At 42.1% G+C, this 22,952-nt stretch overlaps 7 protein-coding genes across 7 annotated transcripts; 3 read left to right on the top strand and 4 right to left on the bottom strand.

Moving 5' to 3' along the window:
- Positions 1–813: 813 nt before the first annotated feature.
- EAE98_002229 (uncharacterized protein) lies at positions 814–2,835 on the bottom strand (the record flags this gene model as incomplete). Its single annotated transcript, XM_038949849.1, has 1 exon — positions 814–2,835. One exon carries the CDS (start codon positions 2,833–2,835, stop codon positions 814–816), a length of 2,022 nt encoding a protein of 673 aa, XP_038813588.1.
- Positions 2,836–2,908: 73 nt separating this feature from the next.
- Positions 2,909–4,444, top strand: EAE98_002230 (uncharacterized protein). The gene is made up of 2 exons (XM_038949850.1): positions 2,909–3,114; positions 3,171–4,444. The coding sequence occupies exons 1-2, from the start codon at positions 3,051–3,053 to the stop codon at positions 4,331–4,333; spliced, it is 1,227 nt and encodes a 408-aa protein (XP_038813589.1). The 5' UTR covers positions 2,909–3,050; the 3' UTR covers positions 4,334–4,444.
- A 293-nt stretch (positions 4,445–4,737) lies between these two features.
- On the bottom strand, positions 4,738–5,044 carry EAE98_002231 (uncharacterized protein; the record flags this gene model as incomplete). Its single annotated transcript, XM_038949851.1, has 2 exons — positions 4,738–4,762; positions 4,833–5,044. 2 exons carry the CDS (start codon positions 5,042–5,044, stop codon positions 4,738–4,740), a joined length of 237 nt encoding a protein of 78 aa, XP_038813590.1.
- Positions 5,045–5,742: 698 nt separating this feature from the next.
- On the top strand, positions 5,743–7,788 carry EAE98_002232 (uncharacterized protein). Its single transcript, XM_038949852.1, has 3 exons — positions 5,743–6,263; positions 6,477–7,229; positions 7,284–7,788. Exons 1-3 carry the CDS (start codon positions 6,261–6,263, stop codon positions 7,422–7,424), a joined length of 897 nt encoding a protein of 298 aa, XP_038813591.1. The 5' UTR covers positions 5,743–6,260; the 3' UTR covers positions 7,425–7,788.
- Positions 7,789–9,212: 1,424 nt separating this feature from the next.
- EAE98_002233 (uncharacterized protein) lies at positions 9,213–10,302 on the top strand (the record flags this gene model as incomplete). Its single annotated transcript, XM_038949853.1, has 3 exons — positions 9,213–9,639; positions 9,797–10,017; positions 10,098–10,302. The coding sequence occupies 3 exons, from the start codon at positions 9,213–9,215 to the stop codon at positions 10,248–10,250; spliced, it is 801 nt and encodes a 266-aa protein (XP_038813592.1). The 3' UTR covers positions 10,251–10,302.
- Positions 10,303–12,609: 2,307 nt separating this feature from the next.
- EAE98_002234 (uncharacterized protein) lies at positions 12,610–18,215 on the bottom strand. The gene is made up of 7 exons (XM_038949854.1): positions 17,301–18,215; positions 16,793–17,242; positions 15,779–16,729; positions 15,560–15,726; positions 15,204–15,511; positions 13,522–15,149; positions 12,610–13,464 (listed from the first exon to the last, which is right to left on the bottom strand). Exons 1-7 carry the CDS (start codon positions 17,865–17,867, stop codon positions 12,847–12,849), a joined length of 4,689 nt encoding a protein of 1,562 aa, XP_038813593.1. The 5' UTR covers positions 17,868–18,215; the 3' UTR covers positions 12,610–12,846.
- Positions 18,216–21,888: 3,673 nt separating this feature from the next.
- On the bottom strand, positions 21,889–22,627 carry EAE98_002235 (uncharacterized protein; the record flags this gene model as incomplete). The annotated part of the gene is made up of 3 exons (XM_038949855.1): positions 21,889–21,980; positions 22,039–22,513; positions 22,568–22,627. 3 exons carry the CDS (start codon positions 22,625–22,627, stop codon positions 21,889–21,891), a joined length of 627 nt encoding a protein of 208 aa, XP_038813594.1.
- Positions 22,628–22,952: the final 325 nt, after the last annotated feature.

Below are 22,952 nucleotides of genomic sequence, written 5' to 3' on the forward strand. Positions count from 1 at the left end.
ATTGCTCCATTTTCTTCCTCTAGCACAAAAACGTTGTTCTTTTTCTTTCGGGCTCTGAAATAGATGTACATGCACCTCGGGGAGACAGGCAATCTTGTGTTTGTGTATTGTGTTCAACATAGCATAGCATAGCATAGCATAGCAAAGCTAGGTAGGTAGGAAAGTACCCAGTAGGTACCTCCGTACAATAACGCCGACCCAAACCGAGATAGTCAGAAAGATAGAAAGATCCATTCATTTGCCTATCTAACTTACAATTTACAATTTACAACCAATTGAAAAATGCGATTAACCAAACCTACCTCGGACAGCCGGATCAACAACCAGTCACAATCAATCTACCTACTCCAGAGCTTCCAACTATTGAATTCTTGGTGCCCGAAACGCAAGAAAGGCCGAAAGAGATACGAGTTCCTACCTACCTACCTACCGGTAGAGTGAACAGGAACAGTTATGGTACGTATGTATGTATGTACATAATAAAAGAGACTGTATGTAATTGTAATTGTATGTAACATATTGTGTTTTCCTGGCTTGTTAACCACGTATAGAACAGACGAGCAAAACGAGCTGGAAGCCGGAAGGCGGGCCGCGGCTCCAGAAGATGATTTGGCCCAATCCGGCGCGGTGTGACCTGATGGGAATCAGATTGTTATGTGTTGTATGCAGGTACGTATTTTGTATCTTTGATAGTACTTCAGATGGGTATTGTACAATTAGGATTATGATGTGATATGATGGGCTAGGGTATGATACGATATGATATTATTATGATTATGATACGTGTGCAAGTATGTTCAATTTTGTGTGCACTCACTCATCCGTAAGCACCCTAGTCCAATCGAATTTCTTCCAACGATTTCTGAAGCCTTCCAATCTTTTATCCCCTCCTCGACTCCACCGTCCCTGTCGTTTGATAACATCAGGCTCAATATCCAACATTCCGCCGATAATTTCCCTCGCGAAGAGATCTCCCCTGGGCCAACGATTGGCGTCTTCAACTATATGTCCCAAGCCACCATCGAGGTCAAACCAAGCATGAAAATAGGGCATCTCCTTAGCGATCGATCGGCGGAAAGCTAGTTTTCCAAGACCATCTCGTGCGCGTGCTGCAGTGTCGATGAGCTTCTTATGTTGTGTCCACTCTTCATCCGAGGATAGGATGGCTTCTTTGAAAAAGGCTGGCGCGGTTTCTCCTAGGCTATAGGGCAGTGGTACTGCCTGCATGGCTGCGTGCATCTTTCGGTGTGGTGTTGCGGCATTTTCGTAGAATACTACATCTCGTCCTTGATCATGATACATGCGTGTTAGACATTTCATGAAGTTTCTAATTTCCTCCCATTCATCGTCGTCGCATTCAAGCAGGTTTGTCCGGTGCTGAATGGGTACAATGACGGCTCCACCATCACTCAATTCCGGCTCTGTCGGGAGTGTTAAATATACTCGTGTAGCTAAGGATACGAGTGGCGCAACAGGAGGTTGATTTTTGTCTTCATGATGACACAATTGGCAGGAGTCCAGAATGCGATTCATCTTTTGGAAATCTCCTATGGCTGTATTCCTCAAGTTTATTTCGGACTTTTGCACGCGCTTCGCAAGCTTATTTGCATTGTCGTCCATGTAGTCGAGGTCATTATCGAATTTAGCATCCTTCGCGATGCGTTCAGCGGCGCGCATACCATCACCGCCAACTTGTCCTTTTGTCCGTCGTTCCTCGCGCACCATATCTTCAATAGTCATATCTTCATTCTCTTCCACCAAACCTCTCTCGCGGCCCCTCTTATTGTCGATCGACTTCACTTCTCCACGAGTTCCCGCCAACATTCTGCTGTCCATCTTCCCTAACACTACCATACCGGGTTCTGAAGTAGCTGCTAATCCGGCTGAAGCTGCAGCATTGTATTCAGCCTCGAGTCTCGCAGCGTCAGGCGATTTCTTGAGCTTTGCTTTCATCATTTGAGCCTTCAATCGATTCAGGGCCGTGGCATCGAGCTGAACAGGGGGTGCGTTTGTTTCTTCCATAATCTCCCCTTGCGGTAGATTTGCTGGCTCATCACGGTGTGGTATCGAACCTCTTCTAATACCTAGATCCAATTTTCTCTCTTGAAACAACTCTCCGCTAGGCTTCTCTTTCCCAACATAGCCTTTCCCATAGAGTCTTCGGCGGTCAAGCTCAATTTGTTCTTCTCGCGCATCATCAAATTCCCGTAGACCTCCAAATCGCGCAATAGCTATCTCATCGATAGGCTTTCCGCTCTGTTCCGCCTGTGTATATACTGCCTTCAATTTCGTCATGCGCCATTGAGCTCCTGAATCTCCAAATGTATAATCGACGTCATGTCCAGCTTCGATGTCGTCCAACTTTTTGACTCCTTCATTTAGATCTTGTAGATGCTGATTGAGTTCGTTCTTATGAATCTTCAAATCGTAATCAGGTCTGGGTGCAACTTTTGGCTCCGTAGGCTTTTTGGATCCCTTTTGTGTGTAATCGAATTCGAAAGCTGCAGGATCCGTCATCCAAGAGTCGCGAGTAGCTTTTGGTTGAACTTCTGCTTCCTCCTCATCTGGAATTGGTAGATCTTCCTTGGGTTCCGATGATTTTTCGTGCTTGCGCTTCCTTCTGTCCTCATCTTCTTCCTCGTGTCTGGAATGTCTCGATCGCTTATGTCGGTGGTCGTCTCTATCTTCATCGTCATCCTCTCTGGACCTGTGGTGCCGTGATCTATGATGGTGTCGATGCTTCCGATCCTTATCTTTGCGCGAGCTTCTTTCACTTTTCTCCCTCTCTAGCTTTTCCGCTGCTAAGCTTTTCTCGAACTCGTCCAAGCCGTCCATTGTTGTAGAGTTTATTGATATAATGAAATTTGATGTTTTTGATGATGGTTGCCCAGTACCGGTAGCGAGAAGCATTACGGGAGCGCTACTTTAGCAAGGTACGAAATTTATTTGAAGGACCATGCATCCCACTTCGCACCCCGCCAAATTCCTCTACTTACACCTCACAAACACAAGTCGATTTTTCTTTAACAAACAAATAAAGCATCTTTGATATGGCGGATTCTAAGAAACCAGAGGCTTCTAAGCCTGTTTCTATTGTGTGTGTAGGCATGGCCGGTGAGTTGATGTTCATTTGCATTTGATGAATGCGCCCGCTAATTCTCCTCCGACAGGTTCTGGTAAAACTACCTTTATGCAACGAATAAACTCTCATCTACACGGCAAGAAAGAGCCTCCGTATGTTCTCAACCTGGATCCCGCTGTACGAAATGTTCCATTCGAGAGTAACATCGATATCCGCGACTCTGTCAACTATCAAGAAGTGATGAAAAGTTACAACCTTGGACCGAACGGAGGAATTCTCACATCGCTCAACCTTTTTGCTACAAAGATTGATCAAATATTGACCGTACTCGAAAAGCGCACCACTCCTGATCCCGAGAAACCAAATGCGACTCCTATCAAACATATTTTGGTCGATACGCCAGGTCAAATTGAGGTTTTCGTCTGGAGTGCTTCAGGAAGCATTTTATTGGATTCTTTGGCTTCGACTTTCCCCACGGTTATTGCATATATCATTGATACACCAAGAACGTCATCAACGAGTACTTTTATGAGTAACATGCTATATGCATGCAGCATTCTATACAAGACAAAATTGCCAATGATTCTGGTCTTCAACAAAACGGATGTTAAGGATGCTGAATTTGCTAAGGAATGGATGACAGACTTCGAATCTTTCCAGGCTGCTCTCAGAGAAGAGGAGGAGGCAGGAAGCTTCGGAGGTCTAGAGGGAGGTGCTGGTGGATTAGGTGGTGGTAGTGGATATATGGGATCGTTGCTCAATAGCATGAGTTTGATGTTGGAAGAGTTTTACAGTCATTTGAGTGTGGTGGGCGTCAGTTCTATGACTGGTGCGGGTATTGATGAGTTCTTTGAGGCTGTGTCAGAGAAGGCCGAGGAGTTTGAAAGAGATTACAAGCCAGAATTGGAACGCCGAAGAAGACAGAGGGATGCAGAGAAGGAGGAAAATCGAGGAAAGGAATTGGACAAATTGATGAAAGATATGGCCGTTTCGGGAGAGCCTTCATCTTCTAAAGCCAAAGGTCCACCAAATGCCAAACCCTCTACCGATATGGATACGTTAAGTGATATGGAGGACTCCGATGACGATCTAGCGGCCGGTGGAGATGACGATGAGGACGGCGGGGATAACATTGAAGGATTAAGTTCAAGATACAAGGCAGCTTTGGCAGATGGAGGAGGCCCGTCTAATGCAGACGATCACAGCTTCACTCGATACATCAGAGCCAGCCAAATGAATAATATGCAATAGGCGTGGAGTAGGGGCAAGATTGGCGAAATGGGCAAAGGAGTTCTAGGCTTAAGGGTTTTAGCATTTAACGGCGCATCTATGCTATGTGATGGCGCATATTGATACCAAAATATAGCTTTGGGTAGAAAAAAATGTAATTCAATGTACACAATATGATCGTCCTAGTCCTCTGTCGAACGTGCGCCGGCCATCGAGTAGTGACAATCTTTTTATACCCATGCGCCTCGAGATATGTCTCGTACCTTGACCATTACCACTCCATCAAAATTGTATCAATCATTTCCCAGACCCCTCCCAAATCTCTTCGTTTTCCAATCCTCTCTCATATCTCTCTATCCTCACATGTTCCATCACATAAACTCGTTTGCTTCAAATGTGCCCATCCATTCCGCACATTACTCCACTCATCTTGCCTCGAACTGAACCATTCTATCACCAAAGTAAGTTTCTCTTCCGCAAAATTCCACACCCCGCTCTTCTCGAAACAAAATCCACATACCTAGAAGTTCTCTCCTTGTACAAAACACGATGACCGCACTCTTTGCATCGAATCGGATCACCTCTTTTCAACATCACACTCGCATTACAATCGCCGCACAAATATTTGATCGCAGGCCCGTCGCCCAAAACTCCGGATGCGCCATATGGATTGGGGGCTTGGGTGGGGTTTGTCGCTGGGACGGAGGTAGGTACTTGGTAATCGTCTGACATATTGAAGGGGTTATTTTTGTTGATGCGAGGGTTGTGGTGGTGGGAGTGGTGGAATATGGGAGTGGTGGAGGGTGTCGCGGGAAGATTTTCTTACAAAGAGAGATGGATTATTATTATTGAGCGGAAGGCTGAGAAATTATTGTGGGGTACGGCGGCGAGAGAATGAGCTAGATGATTTTGGGGTTAGACAGGTACCTATGTATATCAAAAGGCTACCTAGTCTCAAGCTTCACTCAAGCTTCGCTCAAAATACAACCAACCTAGCATATAAAGTATTTTCACTTGATTTGATCTTGATAGGATTCCCAAAATAGATATCAAAGTGTTCCGAGGCCAGTTCTGTGGTGACCGAATCATGAGATTGCTGCATGAAATGCCTCTGGTACTTATAAGATTACTTAGAAGAGATAGGTGGGTGGTCCTGCTGTACTGCTGATGCGTTGTAATGGATTTGGCACTTGAGGCTTTTAAAGCATCTACCTGTTAGATAAGCTTACCTATGCGCCTTTGTAATATCTGTTCACAGTATGGTATGTATGGAGGAGTATGGCTAATAAGAATCTTCCATGATCTATTGATAACTGTATGTAGATATTAGCTAGCTACGAGTGAGTACGAGTATAGATTTTGCAATTTTGCGATTAATTCGTACCTACCTAATTAATAAGCTTTCCATTGCACGGACTCACTGATCCTTCACTTAAACCAATCATCCTCTGGTTCAAAATCTATATCCTTGTCATTCCGCATCTAGCCCACCAGCCCTTGCCTCAATCTCCAGAGTAACAAACTCCTTCACCTTTTTCCTTCAACCTCCACTGCTTGCTTGTTGCTTTTTGCTTGTGCTCGTGCTCGTGCTTGTGCTTGTGCTCTCTCATCCCACCAACCTCATGCAAGCACCAACAATTTATTATATGCAATCATATCGACAAATTTGGTAGTACTCAACCACGCAACGATGGAATAATCCAAACTTTCTCTTTTCCCATCTCTTTTACATTTTGTATCCGCATTCGTTCATACTCTTCAGTAATATCCTCTCTTCTATAAACCATCAGGTGGTGGCGATCTCATTGCAGCCCTTCCTTTTTTGGAATACCCTCAAACTTTTGATACGCCTTCTTCATAATCTCCATAATCTTCATACATAGATCTATAAAATCTAATTCAATAATACGTGCGTGCACGTTAATACTTGATTCGCATATGATGCATCATGGTATGTTCTCCCTTTACAATCCATTCAAATACACCTTTTGTATTTCCCAGTAGGACTCTGCTGCACCAACTTCCCATGTCTGAAATGGTTTAAATGGTTTGCCATATTCAAATCGAATTCAGGAGTCAAATCTTATCCAACTACTGAAGACGATTCCATCAAACATTCAATTCAAATCTAGAAGTTAGCCGCTGACATGAATTTTTCACTCAGGGTTGTTGTTTTTCCAGACCCCGCACTGAATACTCTGCTGGAGCTGGTGCTTCCTCTTCTCAAGCAATCGCATCGTCCTCGCGACCTCAATCTCGATCAGGTCTAGCTAGGCCATCGACAAATGCCTCCTCTAATAGCAATCCTCCTCCCCGAACCCACCACCGTATTCCCCTTGATGAACACTTAAACAAACCTCTTAAGCCCCACGTATGGATGAGTGGAAGTAAGTTATGGACACGACGAGAAATAGATCGAGCACGAATAGAATTCTTCGACACTCGCGTGACGGGGAGACCTGAAATATGGCAAGCTATAAGAGCTTCATTGGAAGCAATGTGGAAAGGTGGAGAGCCTGGTGAGGATGATGGGGGTCTAGCAACTGCGCAAATGATATTGAATGCGGCAGAAATCACGCTACCAGATGGAGATATGGCAATCAGGGGATGTTATGACAGTACAGGTGCATTATATCGTGTACCCGAACATGTTGTTTCCGATCCAGCGAATATCTTGGACGATACTACGGCAGATGCAACAGGGAAGAGCGATGATGAAGGAGACCTGGCGGAGGAAAGTGAGGAAGTCGATGAGGAAATATTAAGGAGGAGAGAAACGAAAGGGAAAGCCAAGGCGAAAGAGATGATATCAGTGAAAGCGAGATTCCAACACGGTATCAATGGAGATATAGTGTTCAAAATTGGGAAGAACGATTCGGTGCGCTCACTTATCAAAATAATAACGCAGAGGCTTGAGGTTTGTATCTCCCAAAGGTTTTCTCCAACCTCCAAAGCTAATTGAGTGAACTAGATTTCTCCACCCAAGCATGTGAAAATCAATTATATGGGCAAGCTCCTCAAAGAAAGCGCCTCATTGGCAGCACAAGGGTGGCAGGAAGGTCACATTGTTAATGCTTGGGTACTTGAGTCAGACAAAACAACGTCGAATTGAGAGTCGTAGTGAAGTTGTATATAATAACGGCCCTCGCTCAGCACTTCCTCTGCAAACGACATTACGAACTAACAACAGTTTTCTTGTTATTCCTCTGGGTAATACCCCATCCATACTTGGCGTTATAGGATAGGCTTCAACGGATGGAACGAATCTGGTTGGAATAACTTGGTTGGTTCAGCCTGCGTATTCATACACCTGATCTATCGGCGAATTGTCATATGATTTTTTTTTAAGTTATACCCCTCCTCTTCATACCGAACATGTCGCGCAATACGCACCTACATAATTAATAAAATTCAATATTAGAACTACCCCTGGTATCTAATATTCCAGCATGGCAGAAGATATGTGAATGTTTGAGAATCCAATGTTCCAGATGAAATGAACGTTCTCGGCTGTTTAGATGTTAGCCTCGAAATGAAGAATTGAATGATTTTTTGGAATCCAAGATGGGTTCAATATCCTGTGCCTACCTACCTACCTCTACCGGCTAGGTATGAATTACACCTTCTGAACAAATTCAATAGGTACCTAGACGAAGAAGTCCATATTCTCGGCCAACAGTTCGCAGGATTGACGAGGTACATACTAGGTAGGTAGGTATCTTAAGACTACCTTAGGTACCTACCTGTCAGGAGGGTGACAGACCCAGGACGCAATGGATCGTTTAGTTAAGTGGTATCCGAAGGCAGAAAGAAGGTTTTGTTATCATTATGATTAAGCAAATAATATGTATTTACTAGGTAGGTAGGTAGGTAGGTGTTCTGAGATTGAGATATGCTAGAATTAGATGTTGTGTAGGTAGGTAGGTAGGTAGGTATGGCGCGCTTTGTATTTGAGATTTGGGGTTCTTTGGGATTTGGATTTTTTTGAGATTTGGATTTCTTCATGTTGAGGTCTTACTTATGAGTATGAGTAAGTAATTGGTAGATAGGTAGATAGGTAGCTATGGTAGGTAGATAGAAGGATTTTCTTGGTTGGGAAGTGAGTGATTGAGTGAGTGAGTGAGTGAGTGAGTGAGTGAGTTTTTGGTTTTGGCTTGGTTTTGGTTGGAGTGTGAGTAGCTTTTATCCGGGGGGGGGGGGGGCGGTTTCTTCTTCTCTTGAGGGGGTATTGAGGGGGTATTGAGGGGATGTTGAAGGGGGCTTTGTGTGTGTGTGTATGTATGTATGTATAGAGAGAGAGAGAGAGACTCGGAAGACCTCGGGGCGTAGGGGAGGGGGGGTTAGGTTTCTATTATTTTTCTCTATCTACTTTATACAGTCAGATACCTAGGTATATATAGGCGCATCGTATAGTTAGTATAGCTTTAGCTAGATACCTACCTACCTAGGTACCTATAGATAGATTGAATCGGTTATAAATTTACTACAACTATATGTATATATATAAAAAATAAAAGAGAGGATTTATAGATATTTTCTATGACTTTCTATTATCTCGTATAGTTTCAGGGCTAAGCGATCTTATTTTATAAATCTAATTAGAAAGTATTAGAAGTTTATATATAGTCTTGTTTAATTTGACTAATTCTATTATAATCAAAAGCTTTTACTATAAAATATAGGTTTTTATAATTTATAGTAGATTTCTAGTTTTGGAGTTTTCTATTAAAATGAGTTCTAAATGTAGATTTAATCGCTATTAATTATAGCTGAAGTTAATTATCTTTATTATAATGACTTGATATAATACTTAGGTAGTATTAATAATTTCCGCCTTGTTCTTAACGACTACAAATCTACGCATCTTGGTAGTTTTCGGTTTTACTTAACTTTGCTCAAAATGTCAACCGACCATAAATCTCCCAAGTCGTTATTCCCCCCGGTTTCACAACCTTCTCAGTACACGCCGCCTCCAAGGAGAAATCTACCCGCTGAAATTCCGCGCATACCTGACCATGATGACCCATCAACCGAATGGCTCCCCATATACAACACGCGAACCCCATACGACGAGGCCGAAATTGTACATCTCATTCACGAAATTGTCCGAAACTTTGTTCGGCTGTCAACCGTTTCGGAAGCTGAAGTGATTTGGCCTCCAGAAGGTGGTCATCGCCTTGATGAGGCGCTTTGCAATGAGCTCAATATTTCTGATGCAGCAAGGTCATTAATTCGACTTTTACCTTGTCCTGGAAATTGCATCTGCCCAATCTTTCTTTATCAATCTAGTCAGCTCTTCGACATTTTGGACAATGGGTTTAGTCTCCGTAGCAGTCGCGAGTCTCCATCGTTTGTGGAGGGGGAAACCCCTGCATCCGAATGCTATCTGCCGGGGATCCGGAGACACCTATTGTGATTCTTGATACAATCGAAAGTGAGTACAATGTCCGCAGTAGACGTATCGTCTTAACATGATGTTTGTAGATACGATTCGAGTAGTGTCCATCACGGACGACGGTCCAGACTTATCAAATCCCCCTAATACGCCCCTCGAGCGCCCTAATGATGTGGTCTACTATCGCAACTATTGGCCCAGGCATGCTCCAAGTTTCCTTCGTATGCAGCTGAATAGAATCAAGGCTCTAGATGCTATTCCACCGGGCCAGAGTGCACTAGGCTATATTGACTTTGCAGACGAATGGATGGTAAGTGAAATTTTCACACCGTAACTATAACGAACTACGTATAAAGTACGAAACTGATCATCTGTATATTGCTCGTACAGCGACGTAAAATTAAGCATTATTTAGAAGGTACATATGGTTGGCCAGATAATTTCAATCAGCAAGCATGGGATGAAGACCGTGATCGGATTTGGGAAGAGACTGAAGAAGAGTACGCACGTTTGGGTCGACCACATGTGTTAAGATTCTTGTGATCTAATGATTCAATAAGTGTTCGAGGGGTGTGTCAACAAGTTAGCTGAATCTCTCCAAATCACAATCATTGGATTCTCTGAACTTGATGGTGAAAATGAAAGTCCTGATAGTACAGTATCAAATTTATATATATGTTCAAAACGTGATACTATAAATATAGTATTGTACGCAACTCGGTCTATTAAGCTTCGAATTTTGATCTATTTGACTAGTTTCTCGCAACTTCTCCCATTGGTGGGTTTTCAAACTCTTCGTACGCAATAGACAATTGCAATACACAACACTTGGTAAGTATTTTTGAATTAGCGGGCTAAAAAGAGATTTTAACATACAAAATGCAACAAGTAAGTTGACGTTGAGGAGCTACAAATCTAATGTAAACAGTATAATTTTCTTACATCACAAAATCTTCTGGGATAAAATAACATCAAGTATAGAAGTACGCAAGGGTAATAAGTAAGATATTTATTATCGAGAATTCAACGAAATTCTAATCTTCCGCTGCAATGCTTTCAGAATTGATATATGTGACATGCATATGCATAACCACTCAAAATGATCTTGTTATATACATCAATCCAAAGAATGACATTCATCGTAAAACTCTTACAATGTACGCCGAAGTTTATGGCACTAGTTTTTGGGCGGGCTCTTCTGGTGGAACGGAGTGAGTGGGGTAACGAGATAAGATTAAGATCGGAGCGGAGGGAGGGAGGAATAAGCTCGTCTCGACAAGGACCCCTCCCTTCCTCTACTCCACTAGATGAAGAAAAAAACTCTTCTTTCTTCGCCTGCCCTTCTCCACCTCTTTTCATCTCTCGTCTCTCTTCTCGTGTCTAAGACTTCAAATCTCTCAGTGCCCATGGAAAAAATAGACAATTTGCCAGAAAGAGTCATCGACACTTTAAAAGTGCAAAAAATCAAGCGTCTTCAATGAATGATGGGAATTGAGCCCAACGGGGGGGTCGAACCCCCAACCTTGTGATTGACTAGAACATCTCGCGATGAGTAAGAGTCACACGCTCTACCGATTGAGCTAGCCGGGCAGGCTTTGCTTGAGCTTTGTTGAAGGGGCGAGTTCTATTTGAATTATTAAACTATGCAATGAGAGCGAAGGAAAAATCTTTAAAGGGTTTGAAGCTAAGCGAGGGAGGTGGAGCTACGAATGGAACTACCCCGGAAGTATGAGCATAGGAGCTTTCTTTGAACTTGACTAGGAGTAACTCGTGGATATTGTGAAAAGGAACTTTCTCTTCACATAGTAGATTGCATACTCAGCTCTAGTGTCTGTTTATGTATGTCATGTCATGACATGACTCGATGATCTGATTCTCGAGCTAGAAGGATAATATTGAAGCCTTCACATTTCTTCATCGTGACCTCTAGGAGTCTAGAAAGTCGGGTATCAGTGGCTCGTAGGGGAAATGTGCTATGACAGATAAACTCAAATATAATATCTTGCCAATTGTCTTGAACCCTCTCAGGCTCTAAGGGATAGCTAGTCTCACATCCGTGGAGTTGACCTACCTATATGAAGATAATCCCATGTTCATTTTCTTGAGAAAATCTTAAGATTCATATGCGACTACGGTCTGGAATCAACACTTCCCCAGAGTGTTTAGGTATGTGAGCTCTAGCTAACCTATTACGCGTACCGATTATGCTGCAAAGACGATATATTCAACTGAGCGAGTATGAAGGTGTAGTGTATGACATTGCACGAATTGATTTTCGGAAATGAGATGAGATTGAATAGAACGAGGTTGGCTTGACACATCTCGGGCATGTGAAGAAGGAAAACATATCCAATGTTTTGAGTGTGAAGTGACTTGAACCGAATTTTCGAATGGATATTCACATGACAGATGAGATTAAGATACGTCAAAAGATTGAATTGACAAAGACGTGGTGACTTAGTAAGACATTTAGTTCGGAAGGATCGAAGACAAAATCAATTATTTGTATCTCATTTCCCATATCCAAAGATTCAAGAACTTGAATCCTCTCTTTCCTTCAGTAAAATGATCACATGTAATCCCTCCCATTCTCACGCAGAGGTTATGTGATTGGAAAGCGGTTCCCGTGGTTTGGATCCTACCTGATGATCAAAGACTTCTAAAATGCGAGCGTTTTTCCGTTCAGCAATCGAAAAAAAAAGCTTCCAAATTTCGAGATATACAAATACTTCAATCAAATTGTGAGATTGGATGCTTTGATGATTTCAATTGCATGCAGAAGTTGGATGTCGAAATTGAAAGCGTTGCTTCATTATCATTCAGCGGGATTTCCAGTGAAGTGTCGAAATAGAGCAAGCATGATCTACTACACAGTCTTGGGCACAAAAAATGGTGAAGTAGAAGTTACATGTCTTCATAATTAAAATAGTCATTATCTTATCTGAACTGAATGTTCCTCAAATTGCTTTTTCCTTCTACACATTCGGAACTAAAGCCGAGTTCTGAACATGATTCCCATGTGTATCTTAACACACTAACCAACACTAGGTATCCCAACGCTAAATACAAAATTGAATTTGAATAATTAATGGCATCTCATCTTCTCATTAGTCCATCATCTCCATATCTCATCAATACCCTACTTGGATTCCGTAACACTCTTCTTTTCCTTTCCTTTAAAGGCCCCCTTGGCCTTCCCAACCAACTTGCCTAATCCCCCAAATAAGGTGGCAAATCCGAAACTCCATCCTCTAATTCTCACCGTGTAGATGAAGAAGTAAACCAACGCCCAATTGCTGATGCAAAATGCCAAGAAAATACCGAAATATTTCCATTTGTCATCTGGAGTGACGTTCAGATTCCTCATGTATTCCTCTCCACTAGAGTATGGACAATATCCGCAATTTGTCGTCGCATCCGGGTTCGTCAAGTAACCTACTCCAGCGGAAGTGACAAAGTCACTAGCATAAGAGGAACATGTTTGACCCGATGGAGGATTGAAATATGCAGCTTCATTTGAAGCACATTCGACAGGAACATTGGAGAGAGTAGCGGCGATAACACCGCCAATCCAATAAGTGGCTGGATTAAGGTAATAAAGCCAGTAGCGCCAGAAAACGGATATTTGACCGTAAGGACGAACAACACCGTTAAAGAGGCCGAACATGACAAAGAAGAAGGGCAGAACATTGGAGATTACGGTGAATGATGGTGCGAAAGCGCAAATCCATTGACCCCATGACGCTTGGAAAAGGAACTATAAAGTGATTAGTAACTTGCGGTGAGAGAGTGGGCTAAGAAGGGAGGAACTCACGAATAGCATTGTCATGAGGAACACGTAACCTGATGTAGAAGAATCACTTGGGAGACCAGTGGGCCAATACCACAATGCCCAATAAATCACTGCCCCGACAATAGCAATTGGTATCTCGGCGACGATATTCGCAGTGCAAAAAGCAACCCAACCATAAATTCTCGAAGGGAGTTCTCGGGCTTCCCAAAGTGCGCGATTCTGGTAGAACTTAGGCACAACAGCATTAACAATGGTAGGCGGGATAAGAATAATCAAGAACGAAGTGAACATTCGGTTCTGCATATCAATGATACTGTAACCTAGCTGCCAAAATGTGAAGCCATTGAAGATGCCGATGATGACAGATGTAAACAGCTTGCCGTAGAGATATGATGGATCACGCCAGTATTGAGTGAAGAGACGTTTAGTCAATTCAGTTGTTTGTAGCATAACCGGAGAAGCAAATTCACGCTGGGAATTAGCTTCTGGAGCGGCAACTTGGCCACGCTCGGATTTGATGCGCTCAATCTCCTGCATGACGGTCTTGTTTTCATTGGAATTAAGCCATTCCTCGTTCCAGTTAATTCTCTTGCCATCGCGACGTTTTCCACCCTTGGCAGCAGTTTCAAGAATGAATTCTGCGACGTTCTTTTGGGGTGGGCATTGTACTCCACGGTCAGCAAAGTATTTTACCACCGCCGAACCGTTTTCACCGACAGGCCCGAAGTAGAATGTATTACCACCTGGATTCAAGGCTAGGATCATATCGAACTCTTGGATAAGGACCGAGGAGGGTTGATGGATTGTACAAACGATAGCCTGGCCGGCTGCAGAAAGCTTCTTCAGGAAACGAACGATGGAATAGGCGGATTGTGAGTCGAGACCAGAAGTGGGCTCATCCAAGAAGAGTAGAAGGTTAGGTTTTGCTGCTAGTTCAACACCAATGGTGACTCTCTTTCTCTGCTCTACGCCCAAAGATCTGACCAAAGCATCTTGCATGTCTCCTAATTCGAGGAGATCAATAATTTTGTCTACGTACTCAATCTTCTCAGCTCTTGGAACCGTATGTTCTTGTCGAAGAATGGCTGAGAACTCGAGGGCTTCTCGAATAGTAGCTGTGCCGTCATGAAGATCCATTTGCTCGCAGAATCCTGTACCTCTCTGAAATTCAGTTCCCAGTGGTCGTCCATCAACCAACATGTCACCGGTAACTACACCTGTCTTTTGACGTTGAGAAAGGGTATTCAGGAGTGTTGTTTTTCCTGCTCCACTGGCTCCCATAAGTGCCACCATAAAGCCAGGTTTTGCATAGCCATTGACTTTGTTGAGAAGTTTGCGCTCGCCACCAAGATATGGCACTGTGTACTCGACGTTTTCCCATGTAAATACAGATTCAGAGCCAGTGATATCTTTCAGTGCTTCTTCTTGAGGTGGCTCAAGAGTGTTGCTGGAAGAGGCGCCGCTTGTAGGTATTGGACTGGTAGAAGCTGGCGAGTTTTCTTCATCAGGTGTAGCATTTTCCGCCTTGACCTTGTTCTTTGCGGCTTTTGAACGCTTGAACTCAAGTGCACCGCCACCGCCAGAAGTAAAGTCAAAAATTTCAGTGGCAACGGCAGTAACAATGATGTAGAGGACGGTCCAAGCAATCACTATATATAACACGTTAGATACCGAAATTTTTACGGAAAATTATCAATACTAACCGACACCGAAATTCCTCCAGAGATGAGACCTTGAGTAATTGAAACTTTGCTCCAGATATCTAGCTCCTGACACACTCAAGCTTCCAACCTCAGCACCAGTAGTTGCACAACCCTGAAACTCAGGATTCGTATACCCTGGACCGCTGGGAACAATTTGATCCGGAGCACAAGGGATATTCTTGTTATAGAATTCATCTGAAATGACGGCTTCGAAAGAATATGACAGAGGATTGATGTAGTAAAGCCATCCAAACCATATATATTCAGATACCAATTGTGGTTTAGGAATCACGTAACCAGTGTAGATACTATATATTGTCAATAGGGCACCCATCTAAGATATGAGCGTAACTTACATCAGAAGATTGAGTCCAATACCCGAAAATCTAACAGCATCATCAATCGATGGCGAAAGTGCGGCAAACATACGGTATAAAGAGGTGATGCAAATTGTCGTGAGATAAATGAACAATACGTAGATGAAGTACTTCCCAGCATCCACGTCAAGTCCGGTTATGAAATACTATGATTTGTTAGTATAATTGCAGCACAATCAGGATTAACAAAATACGTACCACTACAATAGAGAAAGGAACAACCTGCAGCAGTAAAAGCGGGAAATCCTGAACGACACGAGCAACTACAACGGCTGACGGGCGGTAAAAAGCATAATCTTTGTGTCTGGAAATGATTGGTCTACCACCGACAGCCTTCATTAATTCAGATAACTGAAGCCACCCTAGGAACAGAATTGAGAAGAAGAGGGTACCACCCCGGGAGAAGTTTCCAAGTGTGTTGGACGATTGACCATGAAATAAAGAGCCAACAATCAAGCTGTTGGAAATTATAATGAAAAATTTGGTATATAAAGTTGTCTTGTCTCCAAGAGTCAATTCAACTTCACGCTTTGTGCAAGCAAGGACTTGACGAAAGAATGAGACTGTGTAAGGTGACCGGGGACCAACAGTCTTAGACTTCGTCTCTTCCACGGAAGCTTTGAATTGTCGTGCGTCCGCATGGTCGGTTTCGTGTAGCATCCTCTCATAAGAGTTGACATCTTCCAGAAGTAATTTGTAATCCTCGCTTTCTCTGAAGGCTTTCTCAAGTTCAACGGGGCCTTTTGGAATGGGTCCTTGGAAATTCTCTTGAAACCGGCGTTCGGCAGGATCCGTGCAAGCCGTCAGAAAGTCTGCAGTGGTCTGTCTTGGTGGGCAATAGTATCCTATTCTCTCGAAGTAGCTCTTGGCGTCACCTGCTGGTCCTGAATACACCATTCGTCCCTCATCGATTACTAATACTTTATCCATGAGCTCATATATTTGCTCTCCAGCTTGATACAGGGTGACTAGTGTCGTTCTGTTGCTGATGTCGGTCATCACTCTGAGTGAGTTAGCGTAGTCCAATGCAGTGGATGCATCGAGTCCACGAGTCGAGTTGTCCCAAGAGACGACTGTGCTCTTAGTAGCGAGTGTTTCTGCAATAGAAACTCGCTTCCGCTCACCACCAGAAACACCTCGGACGAAAGCCTGCGAAAGTTGTCAGAATATATTTTCTAAAATTGCAATCAGGTCGAGAGATTGAAAACTCACATCTCCAACGAGGGTATGACGTGTATGAGAAATACCAAACATCTTCAGAAGCGCTGTAATTATCGTTGGAATATCTCCCTTTTCGTGCTTTTTTGTCTTATTTAGGAGCGAGAAATCCAAAGTTTGTTCAACTGTAAGACTTGGAAAGTGCTGATCATCTTCCTCGTTGTAGTTTACCTCTCCTCGATAGTGTTTTGCTTGCTCTTCAGCAGAAATACCTCCGTATGAGACTTCTCCAGTGACTCCAGCAAAATCACCTCTCTTGTTGGAAATAGCTTTGAGGAATGTACTGCATCCAGAGCCAGGCCTTCCCAAAACTAAAAGCATTTCCCCATCTCTTACACAGCCAGTAAAGTCGTGAATCAAATCGCGTCTTAGGCCATTAGATCCAGGTTTGGGGAGTACAGGGATGAATCGCGTCAATAACTTGTACAAGTCGGGTCCGAAAGTCTACATTGTACAAATTAGATTGAGGCACTATGTGAATTTGGAACAGAGAAATACTTACACCCATAATAGCAGATGGAAGAGTCTTGACATATGTTGACGTCGCACCAACCCCCTGCACAGTCAAGTTTTTGTATATAACGCCGACCTTCTTAGCACTCCCTCTGGTATTTCGTTTCTCAAAATGACCGTCTTTGAGAAAGTCACCCAGTACAAATTCATCCTCGTCCTCAGCCGCCACCTCTTCGAGCTTTTCCTCTTCTTCTCGTGCCTCTATGTCTTCACCAGCGGTCGCTCGTGAACGGCGACTTGCGTTGGTTATAGTTCTCTTCATTGCCGATGTTTTTCTGGCAGTAGCTGCACTCTTTTGTGAACGAGTTCTCGACAAATGCGTGAGTTGATGGCGCAAGTCTTCGTAGTCGTGCATAGCAGTCGAGCAATTGACTGGCCCGCCCTGCTCATTTTCTCCCCATGTTCCATCATTGTTTATCTCGCTCTCTGAGGATGAGCCGTCCTGAGGCTGAACCAGCTCTCCACGATAGTTGTCTGAATGGAGTGGAATCTGAGTGCCTTCTCGTCCCTCGATAGCTCTCTCTGCGTACATCCGCTCAGCATGTGTGTAAAACATTTTGACGGTGGTCGCACGCAAAGTGCTGTGAATGGGATAGTAGAGTGTTTACAGAATAAAGATCCAAAGCTAAACAGACCCTAGATATATATTAAAGGAAAGGGAGGCTCAGAAAGATATATTGGAGGTATGCTAGAAACTAGTGCTAGCAAATTGATCAACCTAGCTCCAGATATTGAGAAGGATTACAAATCGACAAATCAAAAATATCAAAAGGGTAGTAATTTAGGGTTCATGCATGCTTAGTGTGCCCGTTTTAATACTTCCAGGGAGAACTGCAGAATACCGTGAAATATTATCAGCGAGATGGACCTAGTAGCATCAGATTGTGGATGTGGTGGGGTGCAGCGTATTTTGCTTCTGATCTGTGCCCAGCTTATCAATCAAAGAAGAGAAACAATTTAACTGGAGATTGGCAAAAGATTGTGTAACTTAAATCGATGATTTTCATATCCATTAAGCTAGACGAATAGTATTTTATTCTAGAACCGGTAGCTAACATAGTGGACTGGGTATAGAGTACTAAGTTTGTGAGTAGTAATGAGTCGAAGGAGTCGAGAGAAGAATGATGACGAACGGTAAGCTACCAAGATACCATGGCAAAGTTGTAGTGTAGCGTATGACGAAAGAGGTCCATTTCCTAGTGCGGTAGGTATATGGCACCTTGCAATTGGAGCTAGCATCCAGAAAAAGGAGCTTCCCCCCGCTTGTTTGTTGGGAGATGAAAGCGGTAACGGTGACGGTGATAAGGGAGGTAAGACGAAACTAGGCAATAAGCGATCAAGCTCCAAGGGAAGATCCATCCACAGATTCCACTCACTTGGCTCGCTTGGTTTACTATCTCGACTATCTATCACGAAATATACTATCTTTCTTTATTGCAACCTTGCCCTGAAGATCTTTCATGAGATTAGAAATCATGAATCCGCATTTTCTCTCTTCCAGCGTATGATTGGATGAATAGATTAACCCATCTAGGTAGGTTCGAGGCAATGACTCTTGTAGCATTCTCGAGCATTCAACAAGATCTTTTCTTTCTCGTCCCAAGATCGATTGCTTGAGTCAAAACCCAAAAGTAAGAAGCACGGAGATGTTCAACCGGAAACGTTAAATCGTTTTTCGGTTCCTTCCAGAACCTAATTTCAAAAAGTAATTCCGAATCGGCTTTTATTTTGGAGAAGAAAATGCATTCTAGGATTGACAGACAAGTTAGCCAATCAATTGTAATTGTTATGATTGATTACCCGGGTGTGAAAATACCAAGTCCGGCTAGACGGTTAGGTCTAATCGTATAATTGCACCCATGATCTTTTTTAGTGGATATGAAAAATCTTATAACAACCTCAGGTTACTTGTTTCAAATGTTATTTTTTCTATTTTTAATAAATCTAATAGATCTCATATTTGGTTGTGCTTTATACCGAGGCCGATAACACGTATTTGATATAAAACCCAAAAATAGATTTTTGCCTAATAAAAAAAGAAATTTTAGAATCTATATAATATATTTTTAGAAATCTTATAAAGAAAGATATAATTTAATCTTATTAAAGAAACTTTATAAAATAAATTATATTATTAAATAGCTCTTAGAGTTAACTTCATTTATTTGTTTTTAGAATTCATTTCGAAATTTTCTATAGGAAGTATATTAATATTTAAAATCTATAATAAAACAGTTTTCCTAATAATATATAAACTATTTCAGAATAAGCGAAATAAGTAAAACAAGCTTAGTAAAAATTATTATTTAAAACTCAAACTCAAGTTTATTTTACTTAAATCGTATAACTAATATAGCTTTACTATCCTCGAGAATAGTTTCTATAATAAAAAAAAAAAAGAATTCAATTCGGTATATAACCTTAAAGAGATCTATAAATTAAATAAAAAAAGAAATCTAATTACTAATTAAAGCTTAAGAAATTAATTAATATATTTCTTTTTGAATTATCTCAAAAATTAGAATTTGTATTCAATTCTAACTACTTTTATTATACTTAGAAATCCATTTCATCTTGATATCTTAATTATTAGGCTTAATAATTAATGAAACCTTAAATAATATTATTAATATTAAACAGAATATTTTAATTCAGTATACAACTTTAAAAGAATTAATAAAATAAAAAGAAAAGAGATAAGCTTATTAATTAGAAATCAAGAAATCAATTGAAATAATTACTTTTGAAATATCTCAAAAATTGAAATTTATATTCAATTTAATAATACTTTAAGAATAAAAGACTGAATATCAAAATTCAATGTTTTTCAAATTTATTAGAAATATTTCTATATTGAATATAAATTTCAATTTTTGAGATATTTCAAAAGTAATTATATCAATCAATTCCTTGAATTCTAATTAATAAGCATATCTCTTTTCTTTTCATTTCAGTAATTTTATTAAAATTGTATATTGAACTAAAGATTCTTATTCTTAAATACACACCACTAAATTCTAAATTAGGTTTTAGCTCAGGCAGAAATCCATTTTTGGGTTTTATGCCAAATGCGCGTTATCGGCCTCGGTATTTATCATACTTCCGCATTCCACTGCGGGAGTTGCGGACATGCAATTGATGAGAAATACAACATATCAATCACAACAATTCCCCCATTCCTTCGTTGATCACGTATTCTTGTCAGCCCTAGTAGCTTGGGAGATACCGCTATCATTACTCCGTACATTTCAGGAACTCGGGTCTAATCCCAGCGCACGTCAGCAAACTGATAGATATTAAATATACGGTGCATTATGCACTCGACTGATTGATCTTCATGATCAAAGAAATTTCCAGAACTGTCTCCTTGTAGCGAATTTCGGCCGAAGCCATTATTCTACCAAGGAAAGCTTTCCGTGTCTCTCATTGTCTCTTATCGTCATTTGGTACAATCTACCCAGAGGGATTACATAGTCAGCGACGTCGAGCGTAGTGACCATTTGACGAATCTTGCTAGCGAGTGTCTTTCAGAATTCGAGGGTCTTAGATAGTCCACGCATTGATAAGATAGCAATCTGACCGGAGCAGACTCAACATCTCTCCAGCGTAGAGTTCAGCCTGATATTATTATTAGGTTACTCCTCGGCATGTGGACTTTTTTCTACACTATGCTCGTATTTGTTTCAGAATGACATGCCCTTTTACTTTCAGACTCCAGAGTTGAGAACTTTCCTCCTTTTTTCCCACTGGTCTGCGAGGTGTAGCAAAAACAGGACGTATGTCATATTTTAAAGTAAATTATGGCATAGTATACTTGATTTTTTAATGTTTTTTCCGATTGTTTCAACCCTTGAGGCAACGCATTATCAGACTCTGTGTTTCAATCTTCTGAATGGTTTCAATATACATAAAATTTTGAACATTCAAAATGGCTCGGGTGACTGAAATGGATTAAGGTCTAGAATGAGCTCTGCATCTAGGACAGGTACGCTAACTGAACTCTATTTGGTGTTCAGAATTGAGTACAATATCCGTCATAACGATATGCCAGGCGGATTTTGCAGCTGTTCTGCTTATCGCAGGCTGGATTGTTGCACACCTCCTACTTAAGAGACAACCTTCAATTATCATCTTTATCAAGCTTTCGACAAGTAATTTCAACCCACCAGCAGACCACGCTGTTTTCTTCAACGAGACTGGATACAGAACAAAAATATGACCCCAAGCACCCTCAATCAGAATGTTCACCGGCGGCAGTAGTTTCTTTTTGCAGTCAAATAATGCCAAATATTCGCGATTGAGAAAGGATCCCTTCAACCATATCTATAATAGAAAAATAGCCAGATTTTACAATCCTGTGTTACATCAAAAATAAGAACGAGTGATTGTTTCGTCTGTCACCAGAGACCAGCTCGATCTATGAATACCAAAGCCGCCCACCCGCTCAAAAGAATGCCCGATACGCCGCCCTATTCACATCAGAAAGGTATGTACAAACCACTCAATCCAATTTCACCCAATTCAACATATGGCTCTGATTTTGAGCAACATCACACCACTAAAGAATCTAAAGCTCTTTACATGAAAACAGCGAATGCAACACCAAGACCAGCAATTGCAGCCATCCCTCCATTATTGGATAGAGATACAGCACCACCAGTGGAGATAGCTAATACATCGAAGTTAGCAAGATAATTTCAAGAACTCTAAGATAGGGGAGAACGAACCTGGAGAAGTAGAAGTGGCAGAAGCGCCACCAGCCCCGGATGCCGATGCAGCCCCTGAAGCTGACGCTCCCCCTTTACCTGAAGCGGAAGCGGATCCCTTGCCAGTGTTTTCAGTTCCAGACCCCTTTGTCGAGCTCCCTCCAGTCGCTTTTGCAGAGCCAGCTTCTGCTGTCTTGGACGCCTTTCCGCCAGATCCAGTACCCTTGGCTGCACCGTTGCCATCGCTACCGGAGTTCGCTCCCCCAGTGGACTTAGCAGATCCTGCTCCTTGTGCACCAGTTGCCTTTGCAGAGCCACCATCACCTTTAGCTCCGGTTCCCTTGGCGGATCCTGACTCGTTGGAATCCTTACGGCGGTATGGACCGTGTACGACGCGAGGAGTCAAGCTGGGCTTTGCACCAGTTCCGCTGGGCTTAGCAGCTCCGAACCCGGTTGCCTTAGCAGCACCTACAGCGGTTCCGCTTCCAGAGAGACCCTAGGAATATGTTAGATAAGATGAGGGCTCAGTGGAAAGACAGAAAGAACTTACAGATGAAGCAGAGACAGTTGCGGCAGCAAGAGCCAAGAAGAGAGCGCTCGAGAATTGCATTGTGGAACTTGGATATTGATACTGAACTTGAAAAGGATTTGGATATGACGATGTGTATTTGGACTAAAAGACCTGCTTTAGGAAAGACCAGCTTCGTGTTGGGGATTGAGTGGATGAGTGGATGAATGATGAGGATAATGAGTTGGAAAGCACGGTGATGAGAGTCCGCCTTATAACTTGTCAAAGCCCTTGGCAACATCAAATCAAATATCCGAAATAGAAGCATAAACTTCAACTACCCGCTAAAGGATATCCCACATAATTTGCAACACAGAAGCATTGGCCAACTGAAGATCCAGTTGAACTCCAAGACAAATTTAATTGG

This window comes from Botrytis deweyae, assembly GCF_014898535.1.
Source record: "Botrytis deweyae strain B1 chromosome Unknown BDEW_004, whole genome shotgun sequence".
Lineage (NCBI taxonomy): Eukaryota > Fungi > Ascomycota > Leotiomycetes > Helotiales > Sclerotiniaceae > Botrytis > Botrytis deweyae.